The 19,682-nt window shown below is 35.6% G+C and overlaps 1 protein-coding gene across 2 annotated transcripts in view; it reads left to right on the forward strand.

The window, feature by feature from the left end:
* NUDCD1 (NudC domain containing 1) overlaps positions 1-18,780 on the forward strand; it is an 85,688-nt gene extending 66,908 nt beyond the window's left edge. Inside the window, exons 10-11 of one of the 2 annotated variants that reach the window (XM_069466089.1) lie at positions 10,440-10,599; positions 16,376-18,780. In XM_069466089.1, the coding sequence (XP_069322190.1) occupies positions 10,440-10,599; positions 16,376-16,668 (453 nt within the window). In that variant the 3' untranslated portion in view covers positions 16,669-18,780. The remainder of the gene's footprint in view (positions 1-10,439; positions 10,600-16,375) is intronic. The other variant, XM_069466090.1, reaches the window with a different exon arrangement.
* The last annotated feature ends 902 nt before the right edge of the window (positions 18,781-19,682 follow it).

Here is a 19,682-nt window from a genome sequence, read left to right on the forward strand (position 1 = left end):
TATTTTAAATATTAAATATTAAGAGGTCAGCAAACAATGGCTTATGAATCAAATCTGTCTGGTTGCTTGATTTTATAAATAAAGTTTTATTAGAACACAGTCTTTCCCATTCTTTCACTTAATGTCCATGACTGCTTTTTTGCTCCCAGCAGGGTTGAGTTACAACAGAGACCATATAGTGTGCAAAGCCTAAAATAGTTACTATCTGGCATATAGTGTGCAATGCCTGAAATAGTTACCGTCTGGCATTTACAGAAGTAAGTTGCCAACCCCTGCTTTAGCAGATCACTTATAAGGAAGCCAATGGGCATGTGTGTCTTACTTGAAGAAAATTTACTTGAAAATGTAGATTTAGAAAAATAATTGAACTGGGCAAATGATATTGGTATGAAAGCATCATTTCTTTTGTAAAGATTTCAATGTAAGTCTTTTTTAAAGGAAGTATATGTTGCTTAAACAGCATTAATGGAAATCAAAATAAACTTTTGCAATGAATCGGTGTTTTTATATTTTACTTTTTCTAGATCCTATTCCCTAATCCCCTTGCCTTTTCCCTCATGCCCCAAATAACTCTCCTAAATTTTATGTCTATTAGTTTATTGGTAGTTAATATTTATTACTAATGTGTTTAATAGATATATCCCTTAATAATAGATTAATTTCATGTTCTTGAAATGGAATCATACTCTTGGATATTCTTTTGTGACTTTTTTCTCTGTATTTGTGAGAGTCAACCACATTGCTATGTATAGCTGAATTTCACTCATTTTAACTCATATAGTTTCCATCATATGAATGTGTATAATTTATTCATTCTAGTATGGATTTTCCATTTTCTTGCTCTAGCAGTGCCAATATTAACGTTTTTGAGACTTTTACTATTAGTCCTTATTTAATTTTTATGTCTGAATTAAAGAGTAGATTCAATTTGTAGCCTGCCATTTTAAAAATTAATATTACCATAAGCATTTTACCTGTTGGTTCATATTTTTGAAATACTAATACATTATATGCTATCAAATATGGTTTTACCACAATTTAATCATTTACCCAATGAATTTCTATTTATACTAGATTTTTTGATATTACAAATATCACCATTAAAAATATTCCTGTACAAGTATTTTTTAATCATTATCTTAGAGTCTTGACCTCGGATTAAGATGATTTGCAAATTATTGTAGCAGTTCACCTGTCACCACTTTTACTGTGACCATGCTAACATTGAGCAAATATATATATATGTATATGGTGTGCTTACTTTCAATTTTGGAGACATATTGGTAATCAAAACAGTCTCTACTTTTAAAACATACAGTCAAATGGGGAAAACAACCATGTAAATAGGTATTTATAACTATAATTATAGTGTGTGATAAATGCTGAGAGAGAGTTATATTGGACAGATGTTGCAGTTTGGGTAATATCCCAGAGATTATGGTTCTTTTGAAAAAATATCACTAACTTGTCATGGCTAGAATAGAGTTGTAAAGAGACGTGTGTATATGTGTAGAAATATCACTTGATATTATTTACTTCCAATTTAATGGGTATGAATTGATATCTGAGATATGTGAGTTATATGTTGAGTTTCTTTGACTCATATTGAGGCTGATTTGTGAATGTTTGTTTTAAATCTTTTTGCTCTTCTATAGGAGCTTCTGTTCTACCCATTTTCTATGTTTAGCTCTTATAAGTAGCAGCATGTGATTTGATTGTCGGTTGTAATTATTGTAGACATTTCCCTTTGGCTATTTTTTGTTAACATTGTTTTTTTTCTCTCACTTTAATGACACTTTAAATGTTTATGTATTTGAGTGAGTCAACCTTTGCCTTCTATTTCTTTTGTACTTTGAAGATTATTTACCTTACAAAAATCTGATAAATATCCATGCTTTTTTGGTATTTGTACTGTGTCCTAATTTTTATATGACTAATTTATTTGAGACTTGCTTTTCGTGTATTCAAAAGTCTTTTAAATAGAAAGCATTTGAAAGTATGTATTAGTCAGCAAGGTCTTGATTTGCACTGAAGAAAAGTTAAAGGTAAATTTGTGTTGCCCCTGTTTTTGAGGAAGTGAAATTTATTCTACTGTCATCGAAACTTTAAAAAAAAGGGATGGTGGCCAAGTGTGGTGATGCACGCCTGTAGTCCCAGCTACTTGGGAGGCTGAGGCAGGAGAGTTGCTTGAGCCCAGCATTTTGAGGCTGCAATGAGCTATGATTGTGCCACTGCACTCTACCTGGCAACGGAGTGGGACCCTGTCTCAAAAATAAAAAAAGGACAGTGATATTTAGCTTGCTTATAGCAAAACAGAAAATAAGGCATGTTATATACTGAAATGGTGTATTCTTTTAAAGATTTTAAAGTTGAGTTTTTGTGTTTTAAAAGAACAACTATTGACAAGCATTAAAGAATACACAAAATCATTTAAGGGTTTAAAAATGTAGACAGTGGGTGTTATTGCTCTGACCACAAAAAATCATAAGAATGTGATATAATCCATGGTTAAAGAAAATTGGTTTTATGTCTCCACAAAGCCAAAGTGGGAAGTGAAGGAAGGAATTAAAAAGTTACCTGTAAGTTTCATGGTATCCAGCAGCACGTTGTTACCTGATTCAGGATCTTAAAAACAAGTTTGTCTCCTCTCACCTGTTCCACCAAAAGAATTTTTCACAAGCTTTCTGGTAGCTCACATATCCTCTGGCTAAAAGAATAACCTTCTAAAATTAAAATTATTTTCATTAATATTTGTCGAATTAATTCATGTATGCATACTGGTGGTTGTTAGCAGATAGAGACTTCTTTACAGCTCCCAAAATGATGGATATTTACTCCCACGTCACATATTGCCCCTAGTTATGGTGTCTCTTTGGTCTCCTTGTAATTTGAAATAGCCAGATGACCAGAATTTTTTACTTTATTTTGTACCTTTTATAGACTCTCTGAATTTTAAATTGTATATTTCCTCACTGAGTTTAGATATTGCATTTTTTTCTAGGAATGCTACATAAATGATATTTCCTTTCCAATATATCACATTAGGAGGAACTGGTGTCATTTTTTTTTTACTCTTGTAGTGGTAAATTTGATGATGTGGTGCCTACTCAGTTTCTCTACTCTAAAGTTACTATCGTCTTTCCTTTTGAATTAGTGAGTACTTGGTGTGAGGATCAAAGTAATCTTTTTAAAGAGTAGTAGATTATGTCATTTCCTATTCCTATTCTCCTTATAATGGCTTCCTATGTGTCACATTTAGAATAATTTTCATTGTCCTTACCATGGTCTACAAACAGAATTCAAACTTTGTGACTCATTGTATCATACATTTTAAATTGAGATACCATACACATGCATGCGCACAGACACCCTGATGCAAAGGTTTCACAAAACAGTACTCTCCTTGTTGTATGAGATGTACTCTAATACTCTATTATATATTACTTTTACTGAAATAAAATAGAAAATTCTGTTCCTGATCTACTAACTTGATTTTGCTACTGATGTTGAGACGCATAGTTTAAAATACAGTCCTTCTGTCCTGATTGTCTTCTCATTTTCTTCTATTTTTTTTTTCCTAATTCACTTTTCTTTACCCATACTGGCCTTTGTACTATTCATCAAATGTACTAAACATGCTCATCCCTTAGCACCTTTGCATGTGTTATTCTTTCTGCCTGAAATGTTCTGCCTTTTGTCATTGCTTCCTTACTTTATTCCTCTTATTCCCTAGTTTATATACCTCTTTCCTCATGTTAACCTTCCACCCCCTGTTAACCTGTATGAAACACAATCACATTATCATCTCACCTGCTTCCCTTTTTTTTTCTTATGGCACTTTGTGTTTCCGGGTATGTTTATATATCTCCATTATCTGATACGTGTATATGTACCCTCCACTGGAATAGTCAGTGAAATTTAATATTAATTATGATATATCACAGCTAAAGATCTAATTTGATAAATTTCAAAAAATTTTTAGTCATCAGTAATTTTATTATATTTCTAAGTAACAGTTACTGTCTTATGGCTTTCTGTAAAGTAAAAATGTAAGTGCATTTCCACCAATTGCATTTTATACCACTTAGCTAAGATCTGACATCTTTCTATGCTCCAATCTCTGGTCAAGGTAAAGAGGTATTATAGATAACTCAGTGGATGTTCAAACAAAAAATTCAACTGAGGATTTTATGACTTCTTTTCCATTGTTTTTAGACATCAATTTTAGACACAAAATTCATGAACAGCTTTTCTATGCAACTTAACGACAAAACTAGAATATCAACATATTTTATAGAATGTAAGTGACCATATCTAAAACAGTGCCCATTTTTGTGTGTGAGGATCTGGTGGTTGCGTAATAGTTACTATAGTATAAAATGGGCTCTGGGAGAGCAGGCCAAGTGATGATAAAGAACATGGGCTTGGCAACATATCTAAATTTAAATTCCAGCTAAATTTAAATTTTTAGCTTCTGGACTTAAATCTCTTAACCTCTTAAGTGTGAGTTTCCCCTTCTATAAAATGAGATCATAGTCTTAATTCTCAGGAAGTGTAGATTAAATAAGGTATTAAATACAGATCAGCTCAATACTTTGTGCATAGTAAGAACATGGTAAATAATTTTAACAATTTAGTCTATGTAGAGAGTATGAATTTGGAATTAAAGTTTCAATCTGGCATCACAGCATTTACTTTATTTCTAAACAGAGAAAACCTTTTTCTTAGTATCATTTTTCCATTTAACTTGGTAGTAGAAGTAATTAAAGGTTGTTTAAATGTCTTTGACATTTAATCTTCAGAAGTCTTTAATTTAAGCTAAGTGTTCTACAAAGAGAATAAAAAGACAATCAATTGGCTACATGAAATACATGTTTCAAATTATCTATAAAGAATACTTTCATTGTAGTCTTCACTGGTACTTCAAAGATAAATATGATCTTTTCTATATAAACAGGAGAATAGAAGAAATATGGAATTATATTTTATTGGCCAAAGGATTTATAGCTTTAAGAGTTGTTTTCTTCTTTAAGCAATAAGATATTTATTTGGCATCAACAAGGAATGAGTTTTCCAAATGAGTGAATTGTCTAGATAAATTAATTTTTCCCATTTAAATGCCAAGACTTTATTTAAAACCTCTCTTTTCCCCTTGGAATCTTACTAAAATTGCCCAACATCTTACATAGAGTATCCTGAAGAGAAAGTGATATTTTATTGATGGTCGAATTTCATCAGTGTGAACATTAATTACCATGCTGTGTATTTCTGTTAATATAGTAATACCCTTAGAATCATTTGAAGTAAGTGGGACTCTTCACCTCTACACTAAGTGGCCTAATCTTATTTCATTTCTAAAAGTTCCTTTTCTGGTTGTACATTGTTAATTTTTGTTTCTATTGCTCCTAAGCGTTGGCTGCTACTTCTTACCTTTGACAGTGTGTCTGCCCAAAGCAGCTATCCTTTTCTTTCTTATTTGCTGTCCCATTTTGCTCTTGGCTACCAAGTTGTAAACTCGATGGAATTTTCATTATAGTCAGAATAAATAGTTCTCTAGTGAAAAATGGGGTTTTTGACACCTGTTCATGACTCAGGAACCTTTTGAACATCTTGTTCTTGATTCTTCCAGGTAATTGCCAATGCTAGATAATGGATAATATTTCACTTCCCGTGTTGTCCACTTCAAGTGTATGTATGGTACAATGTATGTGTTGTTTTTCAGACATTTTCTTTCTTTTTCTAATATTGGTAATTTCTTTCACTATAGGATCATAACAAATAGTACACTTTGTTCATTTTAATTACTATACTTGATTTTCATTCCCTTAATTTACTTAGTAAATTATTTTACTTGTAATCTTAATTATGCTTTGTTTTTCTTTTGAACAAAATCCTATTATCTAAACATTTAGAAGTTTCAGGGAATAGAGAAAACCTTTGATTAACTCAGGTGATGGATATAAGCATATGTATGAACAAGAAGGAACAGTGGTAACAATCTCCTCAGATGTAATGAAGAGCTAAAGGTCATTCTGGAGACAAATGCATTGGCAAGTCAGGCCTAAAGAAGAAGAGAAACGTTTAGAAAATAGCACATAATTTCGATCACCTAGTAATCTATTTGTCTCTTGAAAATCAAGTGTTTCTTCTTCCCCTAAATCAGTGCGGTGCCATTATGATCACATTGCCATCTTTTGTGTTTGTTTCTGCTGAGCATACTTCTACCTATTGATCATTCCTTCACTTTTTATCTTATCGTTATTTCTGCTTTCTACATTCTCTCTGGCTATGTCTTTTGCCTTTTATTTATTTATTTATTATTTTTAGCTTGTATTGTTTATTTTTGGCATTAAGACTTCCCAAAGAAGAGGATGTTATTGTTTTGGCTAGCGACCATCCAGTATGGAAACCTGTTCAAGAAAACACTGCAGTCTGACCCTCGTAAATCAGTAGATTAGAGATGATTGCCTTTGGTTAGATGCCTATCCTTGATTCTGTTAGCAGATGCCAAGGGCATGGGGTCCTACAGTACAGAAGTTGCCTACTTGTGTATATGGAACCTCTTGTAGATATTGAACTATTACCGATCCACTCATTGTAAATTGAAGTCTTGGACTTTTTAGGCAAGTTTATAAGTAGTGATCAAGGGAATTCCAGCTTCTGGCTAGGATGTAGAAAGTTAGAAAGATTGTCATTCCTACCATAAGAAACGGCTGGATTAACTACAGAATCATAATTTTTTAAAAACTCTACAGAGCTAAGGTCACAGGGCAGCCAATAGTTTGAAATCTAAGGGAAAGTTAGTACCACCAAGGAGAGATGGTGGGATAGGAACACTGGTTCACCTGAGCATCAGAGGAAGACAAGACAGCCACAGAAGTGGGTGAGAAGGATTAAACTAACAAATTGCTAAAGACCTCACATGGGCTTACCAAAAAAGTATTCCTTGGGATTCACAGGCATAAGGAGAGTTGCACACACTTGCAGGATTTTCTTCATGGACCTTGACCAGGTGCTAACGAGAAAGACTGGGAGCAGGAGAGGACACTGAAGTAAAGCCACATTGGTGGTGTAGAGTTGGAGGGACCCATCCTCTGCTGTGGAAAAAGCATGAAGTCTTGCCTGAACTATTTTCCTTAAGTAATACAGCCTAAGCTGCTGAGGGAAAAGCATCAAGTCTGAGTAGCCCAAGGGTTCCTCCATTGCAACTGGAGGAAAATATAAAGGAGAAAAACAACAAAACATCATCTCTGTGCCTCAGGGACAGAAAATCATCCAGGTCATTAGAAGTCTACCACTAGGCCGGGCGCGGTGGCTCACGCCTGTAATCCTAGCACTCTGGGAGGCCGAGGTGGGCGGATCGTTTGAGCTCAGGAGTTCGAGACCAGCCTGAGCAAGAGCAAGACCCCATCTCTACTAAAAATAGAAAGAAATTATATGGACAGCTAAAAATATATATAGAAAAAATTAGCCGGGCATGGTGGTGCATGCCTGTAGTCCCAGCTACTCGGGAGGCTGAGACAAGAGGATCCCTTGAGCTCAGGAGTTTGAGGTTGCTGTGAGCTAGGCTGACGCCATGGCACTCACTCTAGCCTGGGCAAAAGAGTGAGACTCTGTCTCAAAAAAAAAAAAAGAAGTCTACCACTGGAGGAGGACAGTACCACTGAAAAAGCCCAAACCTGAAACTGAGAACACAGGGACTGAGGCTGAACCAAACAGTAGAGAATACTCTGCCTCCACTCCCCAGCCCACCTTCCCACCACCATCAGGCTTGGAAGCACCAAGTAACAGGCAACAGCAACTACCCCCAGAGGAGTAAGAGCATAGAGAGAAACTCTCTGAGGTGAGGTGCACAGTGAAGGACTAAAGCTGGGGGTGGAACAGTACCATTGAGGAAAATACTCCAGTTACTTAATCCCTACCAGAGCATAGATTTGAAGCTGGAGATGCACTGAAGGTAACCATGGCAATAACAAAACCCCAAACTCAGATAACTCTGTCCCAACCTCCCACTATCACAACCTCCCACACTGACCTAGCAGAGTAAGTGTGTCCATTCCCAGGCATAAACACTACTATTTCATTCTCTGCTATTCTACACATGAAGTCCAATATTTAAAAATTACAAGACACACACAAAAAGAAGAAAGTAAAAGCATCCTACTGTTAAGAAAAGAGCTAAAAATGTAACTAGACTCAGAGATGACCCACATTTTAGAACTATCAGACATTTAATTTAAAATAACTGTGGCTAATATGTTAAGAGCTTGAGTGGAAAAGATAGGTAACATACATCATATAAATGCAGAATTTTAGCAGAGAGAAATTATAAGAGTCAAAAGAAAATTCTAGAATGAGGAAAAAAAAAAAAACAGCAACAAGAGAAGAATGACTTAAACAAGTTCATCACTATATTCTCTGTGTCCATAGGAAAAAATCAGTGACCTTGAAGATAGGTTAATAAAAATTATCAGAACTGAAACCAAAGGAGGGAGGCGATCAAAAGCAAACAAACAAAACCAGAGCATCCAAGAACTGTGGGGTAATATCAGATGGTCTAACGTATCTAACTGAAATCCCAGAAGATAGAGAACATTGAGCAAAATAGACTATATTCTGAGTCATAAAACAAACCTCAACAAGTTTAAAAAATAGAAATCATAAACAGAATGTTCTCTAATCATAATAGAATTAAAGTAGAAATTAATAACAAAAATCTGAAAAATCCACAAATATTTGGAAATTAAACACCACCTTTCTGAGTAACTCATGAGTCATGGTACAGGGAAGAGAGCCAAAGCAGTGTTGGTCCATTAAACCTATTATAAAAGGCCTGTTAGCTAGTGATGACTTTGACAGTAAACCTCACGTAGCCACTGGTTATCAGGAACAAGGAGAGAGAAGAAATAGTCTGTGGTCTCTGTGTACCACCCTATTCCCCTTTTATAGAGAATAAGCACTGGCCCTAGTCAGAAGCCCTATTCCACAGCCATTACTGGGAGCAGAAGTTGGGTTCTTCTGTCACTGGATTCTCCTGTGACCAGTGGCCCATGCTGGCACAGGCCTGTACCAATAGGTCTTCTTGCTGCAAAGCCATTACACAGCTTTCTCTATAGAGTACAGATCAGGTCTCCACTAATTATTTTAACCCGACAGTTATTCTTCTCCAGTTTGCTCTAAAACTCCAAGGATCAATTCAGTATTTATCAGGTATTGTACATATTTTGTATTTTCTACATTTGATATGATTTTTTTTTTTTTGGTATTTAGTCTGTTTGACATTTTGAACCCAGATAACATTTCTGATAAAGAGGAATAGTGTTGCAGCCTGTCTCCATTAAAAGAAGTATTCCTATAGATGGAATCCAGTGAGTCTCAATTTTTGATGATTTTGTATTAAAATGAATTTCTTTAGGCATCAGTATTGCAGTAGCAGTTATTGACATAATATTTTTGACATCAATACCGTCATTAAGCAATACACTAAATAATTTATAAACAAATCTGAGTGTGAATCCCAGTGTTGTGATATTTCTGTGTGGCCTATGATAGGTTACCCATGCTATCCAAATCTATTCTTTCATCTCTTATAGGTAACAGCCTCATGGGTTGTTGAGAAGATAAATATTTATAACATGTCTGGCATATAGAATGTGCTTATAAATTCTAGTGGCTGTCATTGTTCTTGGTAATTATTACAAGTTAGCATTAGTAAACTTCATGTTAGTATTCTGTGGTTTAAATATAGCCTGCTTATAAAATTGATGCTTTATATCGTGTTTTAAACTAGTTACTAACAGTTGAGAGGTTGTATAGCATGGTGGTTAAGAACATAGATTCTGTGTCCAAATTTTAGCTCCACCAGCCTGACCTTGGCTACTTAAATGCCCTGTGTATCACTTTCCTCAGCTTTAGAATGAACATAACAATAGCACATTCCTCCAGGGGTGTTACGAGGAGTCAATCTGATTAGGTATATAAAAACTTTAGAACAGGGCTGGGCGCAGTGGCTCAGGCCTGTAATCCTAGCACTCTGGGAGGCCTAGGCAGGTGGATCGTTTGAGCTCAGGAGTTCTAGACCAGCCTGAGCAAGACTGATACCCCGTCTCTACTAAAAATAGAAAGAAATTAGCCAAACAACTAAAATATATATCAAAAATTAGCCGGGCATGGTGGCGCATGCCTGTAGTCCCGGCTACTCGGGAGGCTAAGGCAGTAGGATCTCTTAAGCCCAGGAGTTTGAGGTTACTGTGAGCTAGGCTGACGCCAGGGCACTCTAGCCTGGGGAACAGAGTGAGACTCTGTCTCAAAAAAAAAAAAACCAACTTTAGAACAGTATCAGCATATTTAGTGCTGTGTGTCAGTTTTTGCCATTATTATTATTGCTATTATTATTATTAATTTGTTTTGAGTAAGTTATTTTTTTAATCACTTTTTAGGTAAATCTTGGAAGCAACCAGTACCTTTTCTCTGTCATAGTGGACCCCAAAGAAATGCCCTGCTTCTGTTTGCGCCATGATGTTGACGCCCTACTCTGGCAGCCACACTCCAGCAAACAAGACGATATGTGGGAACACATTGCAACTTTCAATGCTTTAGGTATAAAGCAAGCTCTTTAATAACATTTCCCATTCTATCAAAAATTGCAATCACTATTTTTTTCCGTTTAAATAAATACAGGAGGTATAAATGGTTTTTTGTGACATGGCTGAATTGCTTAGTGGAGAAGTCTAGGCTTTTATATACCTGTCACCTGAATAGTGTACATTGTACCCAGTAGTTAATTTTTCATCCCGCACCCCACTTCTACCCTTTCCCCTTCTGAGTCTTCAGTGTCCATTAAGTCACTCTGTATGACCATGCATACCCATTCCTTAGCTCCCACTTATAAATGAGAACATGCAGTATTTGGTTCTTTGTTCCCGGCTTATTACACTTAGAATAATGGCCTCCGGTTCCATCCAAGTTGTGCAAGAGACATTATTTCATTCTTCTTGATGACTGAGTAGTATTCCATAGTGTGTGTGTGTGTGTGTGTGTGTGTGTGTATAGTCTGTGAGATATATATATATGTGTATGTATATATGCCACATTTTCTTTATCCAGTCATTGATTGGTGGGCACTTAGGTTGGTTCCATGTCTTTGCAATTGTGAATTGTGTGGTTATAAACATGTTTATAGGTATCTTTTTTTATAAAATTACGTCTTTTCCTTTGGGTAGATACCTAGTGGTGGGATTGCTGGATCAAATGGTAGATCTACTTTTAGTTTTTTGAGAAATCTCCATACTGTTTTACATAGAGGTTGTACTAATTTACATTCCCACCAACAGTATATAAGCAATCCCTTTTTACCACATCTGTACCAGCATCTATTGTTTTTTGACTTTTTAGTAATGGACATTCTGACAATGTCCACAGGTGGTATCTCACTGTGGTTTTAATTTGCATTTCCCTAATGATTAGTGATGTTGAGCATTTTTCATATATTTTTGATATTAGGCTATTGTCAGATGTCTAGCATGCAAATATTTTCTCCCATTCTGTAGGTTGTCTGTTTACTCTGTTGATTATATCTTTTGCTGGGCAGAAACTTTTTAGTTTAATTAAGTCCCATTTATCTATTTTTGTTTTTCTTGTATTTGCTTTTGGTATCTTACTTATAAATTCTTTTCGGTCTCTGTCCTTTGGGGACACAAAATTGCCCACATTCCCAGCTCCCACCCTGACCCAGCTACAGCAGAGGTGGTTCGAGCAGCTCAAGCTGCCGTATGCAGGGTTACCAGATTGGCTGTGGGCTATGGTCAAAATACTCCAGTGGGGAAGGTGTGTATGTGCCAGAGACTTTCCTTCAGGAGGGTAAGGTCCTCCCAGAAGAGAAAGACAGCTAGGGGAGAGGACTGCTAGCCCCATCCTCCTTCAGGAAGCCGTAGCTTTAGTCCGTGGGGAACACAAAAGCCCTTGCTATGGTTTTTTTGAGGGAAGCAAATGTGCCCCAAGCTCTGTGGAATCCTGGGTGTGGGGCAGCTGCTCCCCAATGCCCTGGCTTAATCTGATGTGGATCCCTCTCTGGTCCTGAGCAGAAATAGCCATGGCTGCCTGGGCAGCAGCAGGCAGAGAAGGGGAGGAGGAGAAGGCCCCATATGGTTGGGAGCTGGTGCCCTGGTCCATTTGTCTTAAAGGGCCCTTTGCATGTTGCATTCTCCTCTCAGCTAGAGGCGGCCCGCCCTGAATGCCCAAACTCTGGGAGACCCACAGTTCCCCTGAGGCCCATAGTCCCCTGAGGCTTCTGTGGTCTAAGTGGGTGCTAGGGACCTTTGGCCGTGAATCCAGTGATATAGAGACCCAAGGGCTGAGATTCCTGGGTTGGGACAGCTGTTAAAGCAATGCCTGTCCATGAAGGGAGGGAAAGGAGCCACACCCTCTGTGCAGAACCCAGGCATGGTAAGCTGAGTACTATTGGGGTGTGCCTCACACCGCCCCTCCCCCAGCCTAGAATTGGTTGTCCCACAGCTCACCCACACCAATGACTCATGCTTGGGAGCAGATGCAGAGGTATCCACCACACTGGGTGGTTGGAAGAGGGGAAGTTCCCATCTCCACGTCCCTTCCTGCGCTGCCCAGCTTTAAAATCCCAAAATGGCACTGTGGGCCTGGTTGGCTATTTTTCTTTTAAGTTCATTTCTTTTTTTTTTTTTTCTTTTTTTCCTTTTTAAATTTGTGCTGTCCTAATTACATTTAGATTGATTTATGCTATAATTTGATTATTTGTACTATAGTTGATGACTGTTAGTACTGTTGCAACATTTGGATTAATCTGTTTTTATGCTTATAAAGTCAACACAGAATAGAAATGAAAGTGGTTATCTAACCACTTGAATTACTCTAATCAGTCATTTGCTTACTCAAATTCTGCAAGCTATATAGTATTAAAATATGAACAAGGGTCTTGACATTACCTTACACAGAACTTGTATTCAGGTTTCTTCAGAGTAATCTTCAAAAACATCACAGAATTGCTCTGAGTTCATGCGTATTAGGAGACATCCTTCATGGAACTTAAGTGCAAAAGAGAGCCATTGTAATAAAAATACTTATGGAAAGTGTTGATAACCAGAAAATAAATTTATTTGGTAAGATAAAAGAAAAATATCAGTTTTAAAATTAGGGTTTGAAAATATTTAATCTACTTAGTTTATGCAATCATTGATTTTTATGTCAAAATATATTAGTATTATGTGAGAGAAGTTTTTATGTGACTTAGCCAAAGTTATTGCTTTATAGAAAGATTATTTTGAACTGGCAGCAGGAAATGAAATTATGCATTTTGATGGCTATATATGCACAACTCTAATGTAGAGATTTGTCAGTTACCCCTTATAGTTAATAATATAGGCAACTAAACTGGTTAATTGAGACTCCAAATGGATTTTTATGACCTGAAATATAAAGTTGGATTAATTCTACTGCATAATTTATAGCTTACCTACTATAATTCCTAATTTTTTTAAGCTCTATCCTCTTTTCTTTAGTAAGAGGAAACCTCTATTATATAATTTTTAGATGATCAAATCCTGCATTTGAATCCCCAAACCCTCTAAGATAGAGGAATTCTACGATGCTCAATTCTAAGTTAAATCAACATTACATTATATGTGTATTATTGAGATATTATACACATTATTAATTCTGTCAAGGTTAGCCTAGAGAGCTACTTAAAAGTATTTTAGGCCGGGCGCGGTGGCTCATGCCTGTAATCCTAGCACTCTGGGAGGCCGAGGTGGGCGGATCGTTTGAGCTCAGGAGTTCGAGACCAGCCTGAGCAAGAGCGAGACCCCATCTCTACTAAAAATAGAAAGAAATTATACGGACAGCTAAAAATATATATAGAAAAAATTAGCCGGGCATGGTGGTGCATGCCTGTAGTCCCAGCTACTCGGGAGGCTGAGACAGGAGGATCGCTTGAGCTCAGGAGTTTGAGGTTGCTGTGAGCTAGGCTGACGCCACGGCACTCACTCTAGCCTGGGCAACAGAGTGAGACTCTGTCTCAAAAAAAAAAAAAAAAAAAGTATTTTAAAAGATATGTAAATCCTCTCCACTTTTCCCTCTTTAAACCCTGCTTAATATTAAAAAAAAAAAATATTGATTTGCCTATGCTCAATGGTTCCTTTGCTCATTCATTGTTTGATGAGATCTCAATTTTAATTGTTGTCTTTTTTTTTTGTTTTGTTTTGTTTTCCAATCCTTTTTATTGAAAATGCAGGTAACGCACACTAAAATACTATCTTACATTTGTAATATTGAATCACAAATATAACTGAATGTTTAATGAATTTAGATCAAATCTTATAGCAGTCAGGATCATCAGCAGGAAAAAGAAATGACTTCTTACTGCAAAATCCTGTAGAGGTAGAAGGAAATTGAAAGGAACTGGTCCACCTAATCATTGCAATGGCCTATTGTCCAAAAGGTGCATCATTCTCTAGTGTAATGGACTTGTAAATGAGTCTGAGTCTAAATAAACAAGAGTCTAAAAAGAAAATGATAGGGGACATTTTGAAATAATAGTCACTATCAATTTATTTTATTGTCATTCATTTCTCTCTCCTGAAAGAGACTACACATTCACAGAAAGACTCATTACTTTTGACAGCTCTAGTTCATTAAGTAAGGTTGTGTGTGCATATATGCTCATGTGTTTCCACATGTGTGCACATGTGTGTGTATTTATAAAGAAATAGCCCTGATCTTTGCACTAAACTGTGTATTGTATAATTGATTGTATTAATGCATGGTACATTAATTGTTGTCATTTTTTAATCTCATGTTATAATATTCACTAACCATGTTGCAATCTGAACATCCTAATTTATATTTCAGGACATAAATGTCCTTTTAATCTATAAAGATACTTTTTAAACATGTACATGAATTATGACAATTGAGAATTTTTTGTTTCTTAAAAATTAAGAATTTTTTTCAAGGGATATTCTAATTCTGTTTTTAAAATTAGAGACTTGGCCGGGCGCGGTGGCTCACGCCTGTAATCCTAGCACTCTGAGAGGCCGAGGTGGGTGGATCACTCAAGGTCAGGAGTTCGAGACCATCCTAAGCAAGAGCGAGACCCCGTCTCTACTAAAAATAGAAAGAAATTATCTGGCCAACTAAAAATATATATAGAAAAAATTAGCCGGGTATGGTGGCGCATGCCTGTAGTCCCAGCTACTCGGGAGGCTGAGGCAGTAGGATTGCTTGAGCCCAGGAGTTTGAGGTTGCTGTGAGCTAGGCTGACGCCATGGCACTCACTCTAGCCCGGGCAACAAAGCGACACTCTGTCTCAAAAAAAAAAAAAAAAAAAAATTAGAGACTTGAATTTTCTTTTGAGGTTATAGCGGTCTCAACATTGTACTTCTGGCGGATGAAGTACAATAAAATCCTGTTAAAATGTTTGCATTGTTGTATAAAAATACTGCTAACGTTATAGGGATAAAAAGAGAATGCATTGTGAATATTAGTACCTTCAGGGATGCATTATGAATAGGCCTTCAAGTGTGTATTATGAATAGATTCCTGAAATAATTTTATGATGGTATCTTGTAAACATTTTCCCATTTATTTGATAAGAGAGCAAAAGTGATTCTGTGATGCTATATCTGTGATTCATGAACCTAAATGTTAAATTGGTGTTTAAAGATATTTTGGCATATATTTAATGCTTTGGATTTTAGAATTTTAGTGTTTGAATTATTCACAGAAATTAAATGAAACTATGTTATGCTTTTTTTGAAGAGATTAAGCTGTATCTGGTTTTTTTGGAGACAGAGTCTTGCTTTGTTGCCTGGGCTAGAGTGAGTGCCGTGGCGTCAGCCTAGCTCACAGCAACCTCAAACTCCTGGGCTTAAGCGATCCTACTGCCTCAGCCTCCCGAGTAGCTGGGACTACAGGCATGCGTCACCATGCCCGGCTAATTTTTTTTCTACATGTATTTTAGTTGGCCAGATAATTTTTTTCTATTTTTAGTAGAGATGGGATCTCGCTCTTGCTCAGGCTGGTCTTGAACTCCTGACCTCGAGCGATCCACCCGCCTCGGCCTCCCAGAGTGCTAGGATTACAGGCGTGAGCCACCGCGCCCGGCAGCTGTATCTGTTTTGATCCTTAGGAATTAAAGTTATATTTTTGCACCAGTTGGGAGAGATTGATTGTGGCTAATCATTAATAGTTCAGAATTCAACAATTGTTAAGTATTTATGGTATATATTTTACTTAGGCATTTTAATTTATAATAAAAACTTCGAAATGTTAAATGTTAAATCACAATTTTCCCCCTTCTGTTTAATACATAGTTTTTCTTTTGTTTGTCTCGTATTCTTTTCAGGCTATGTCCAGGCATCAAAGAGAGACAAAAAATTTTTTGCCTGTGCTCCAAATTACTCCTATGCAGCCCTTTGTGAGTGCCTTCGTCGAGTATTTATCTATCGTCAACCTACTCCCATGTCCACTGTGCTGTACAACAGAAAGGAAGGCAGGCAAGTAGGGCAGGTTGCTAAGCAGCAAGTAGCAAGCCTAGAAACCAATGATCCTATTTTAGGGTTTCAAGCAACAAATGAAAGATTATTTGTTCTCACTACCAAAAACCTCTTTTTAATAAAAGTAAATACAGAGAATTAATTATTCCAATATATTGGCTTCTCTGTGCAGGAAAAGTATTCAGTGGTAGCTGGAGGTCTGGCCAGTTATGCTGTAACCTGTTAAGTTTTAATGTGTTTGGTAAAAATATCTTGATTTTTTATTTTTTAAAGGATATTGGAAATGTATTCAAGAGATTATGCTTCTGTAAAAGCTATGGAATGAACCTATAGATTTAGAGAACATTGGCTTCTGTAAAAATATAAAGATAAAATTAGCAATTGTAATTATTTTTTAAAAACAGAGGCTAGAATCTCATCTTTTATATGAAAGATGTACAATTCAGTGTCTAAAAATAAAAAATATTTATATACTCTTTGTTCATTGATTAGTTGCTATAGTCTATATAGAATGAATAGGGATAATAATTAAAATGTTGAGTATCGTAAATACTTATTTAAATGGACTGAATAATTGAATCTACATAGGAAGAAGTGCAAGAGGACAGCAGGACTAATAGTCTTAAAGTTTACTGAGAGATCTTCATTGTTTTTTCAAATATTATAGCTTTATTTAATTTTTATCCATTTTCTCTGCCAAAGACATAGACAAAGACAGATGGTAAATTTCAACATTATCCATTGTTTCTTAACAAACCACCCCAAAACTCAGTGGTTTAAACAGGATTTTTATTATTTCTCACAATTCAGTGAATTGGCTGTCTCTGCTCTACATGCCTTCTCAACCTCCAATAAGCTAGACTGGGCTTCTTCCCATGATAAAGAAAACATTTTAAGAGGGCAAGCTCCAGTGTGCAAGAGCTTGTGAAGCCTGTACATCTATCATATTTGCTAATGTTCCATTGAATGAAGCAAGTCACATGGCCAAGTCCAGAGTCAATGTGAGAGGGGACTACACCAGGATACAGATAGCAGCAGGTATTGATTCATTGGAGGCCATTGATGTAACAATCAAGGACAAATGATAATTTTTTCCTGTAGTTCTCTTTATTTTTCTAACAATTTAAACAAAATCCTATTTCTACATTACATTTTTTTTTTTTTTTGGCCAAGAATTTTAGTTTTTCATACTTACAATATTTCCCCAGGATTCTTTTAGTTTGTATTTACCTGGAAACTTTTATTCCTTTTTATACTAGTTCAATGTGTGTGTCTTATATAAACCTCAAGTTGGACTTTTTATTTTAATGAGGGAGTTAAGACCTTCATTTAAAAGGCAGAAGATGATGGTAAGATATAGAAGATAGAAAATATTCGTTCTTAACATATCTCTTACCTCTCTGGGCAAGTATTTGGCTGAATTAAATTTTAAAAAAATTAAGGAAAAAACAGGTTTGAGATAATAGGAAGAAAAAGATGAGGATTACATACATGTTCTAAACCCTATGTCAGGATGCAATTTCCTAGAAAGAAATATTAGGGTTTTAGATACAAAGAGAAGAAAGGTCCTGAGAAGGGGTAGTAACAATTGGAGTCCTAATAGTACTCTGTTAGTAATGGGAAAAAGATAGACAAGGTATCAGGCATCATGAGATCATGCATATAGGAAAATAAATGTGTGGTTGAACCAAAAACCAAAACAGTGATATTTCCAGACATGTTTAGTGTCATTGTAAAACTCATGAAACAAAAGATCATTTAGATAGTAAATTATTAAAACTCTTTATTATGTGAAAGTAGTTCTAAATTTTCTCTAAAAATTTCCCCAAAGGTAATAAATACCTTCGAATATAAGAAAAATATTTATTAATTTGGTGCTTAATTAACCATATGACTATGTATATATGCAAGTTTAATCAATATTCCTTGTGCATGTGATTTTTTTACATGATTAATGTTAAATTGAAAACTGTCAAGATAATTAATCATAAGCATTGTTGCATGTTGACCTCTGTTAAGGGTAACAGGGTCTAGAGCAGTGATTTCAACCTATATTTTCTTGAAGTGCTTCAGGGATTCCATAAACATTTAACTCAGCTTAAACAATGTTCTAAACTTTTAAAAATAAACACCTATTTAAATGAGGTATATACTGCAAGTGCAATGAATGTAGTACCTTGTATTTTTGTCAGTTTTTATCATGTTATAAATAGGAATTTATTAAACGCTATAGTAATAAAGTAATACTTTATGTTTCACATATTAAGAGTCATTTAATAATATTCATTCTTTTAAATTTAAGCATCAACTATGTACCATAGCATGATGTTTTCAGTGTTAAGGATAATACATTACTGAGGATAAAGAAACAAAGAGTCTGTATTCTAGTGATTATCAGATAAAATTTCTCTTTAGGGAAAAAAAGAGGGGGGGAGTGGCATAGGTAGAGTTGTTGTTCTACTGCTGAAAGGAAGTATGACCAAGGGTAGAACTTTGGAGACTACATGCAAGAGGCAGACAAAAGAGTTGCTAGTGGGAAGGGTCAGAAACAGGATCAGAGAGTTTCAAGAAATTAAGAATGATTAACAATGGTAAGCAATGCTTTTAAATAAAGTACAGCTATCACATTTCTACATAGAAGGGAAATTACTATACAGTACAGGTTAAACTGTCGTTGTACAGGAATTTCTAATATTTTGTTTTATCACCTACAGAGATAAGAAAAGAACAAACGGTAAGTTAGTTTATGGCAAGTAATATAAGAAAGCAAAACTGTAAGTGTGTCTTGTGTGTCTTACTGAACAAGTAATGATAGTTGAGTCGGTAAAAATTAGACCTGATGATGAGGATATAGGAGTAATAAACCGAAGAAGTAAAATTAGTAAGAAAGAATGAATGTGCAAAAGCAGCCAAGATAAAAAGGTAGCCAACCAGATATTGAGGTATACTATGAAGCAGTAATTAAAAGAGGTGGTATTATTGCATTAGTAAACAAATATACACGTTTAATTTTTATGTACTTATAAGAAGAAAATGTTTATATTCTCAAGGTTGAAAAGGCTTTTTAAGATCCTGGAAGGAAAAATATAATAAATTGATGAATTTGGTCATTATAAAATGTAAAATTTCTTTATGATTTAGTTCTATTAACAATAG

This window comes from Eulemur rufifrons, chromosome 3 (assembly GCF_041146395.1).
Source record: "Eulemur rufifrons isolate Redbay chromosome 3, OSU_ERuf_1, whole genome shotgun sequence".
Classification (NCBI taxonomy): Eukaryota; Metazoa; Chordata; class Mammalia; order Primates; family Lemuridae; genus Eulemur; species Eulemur rufifrons.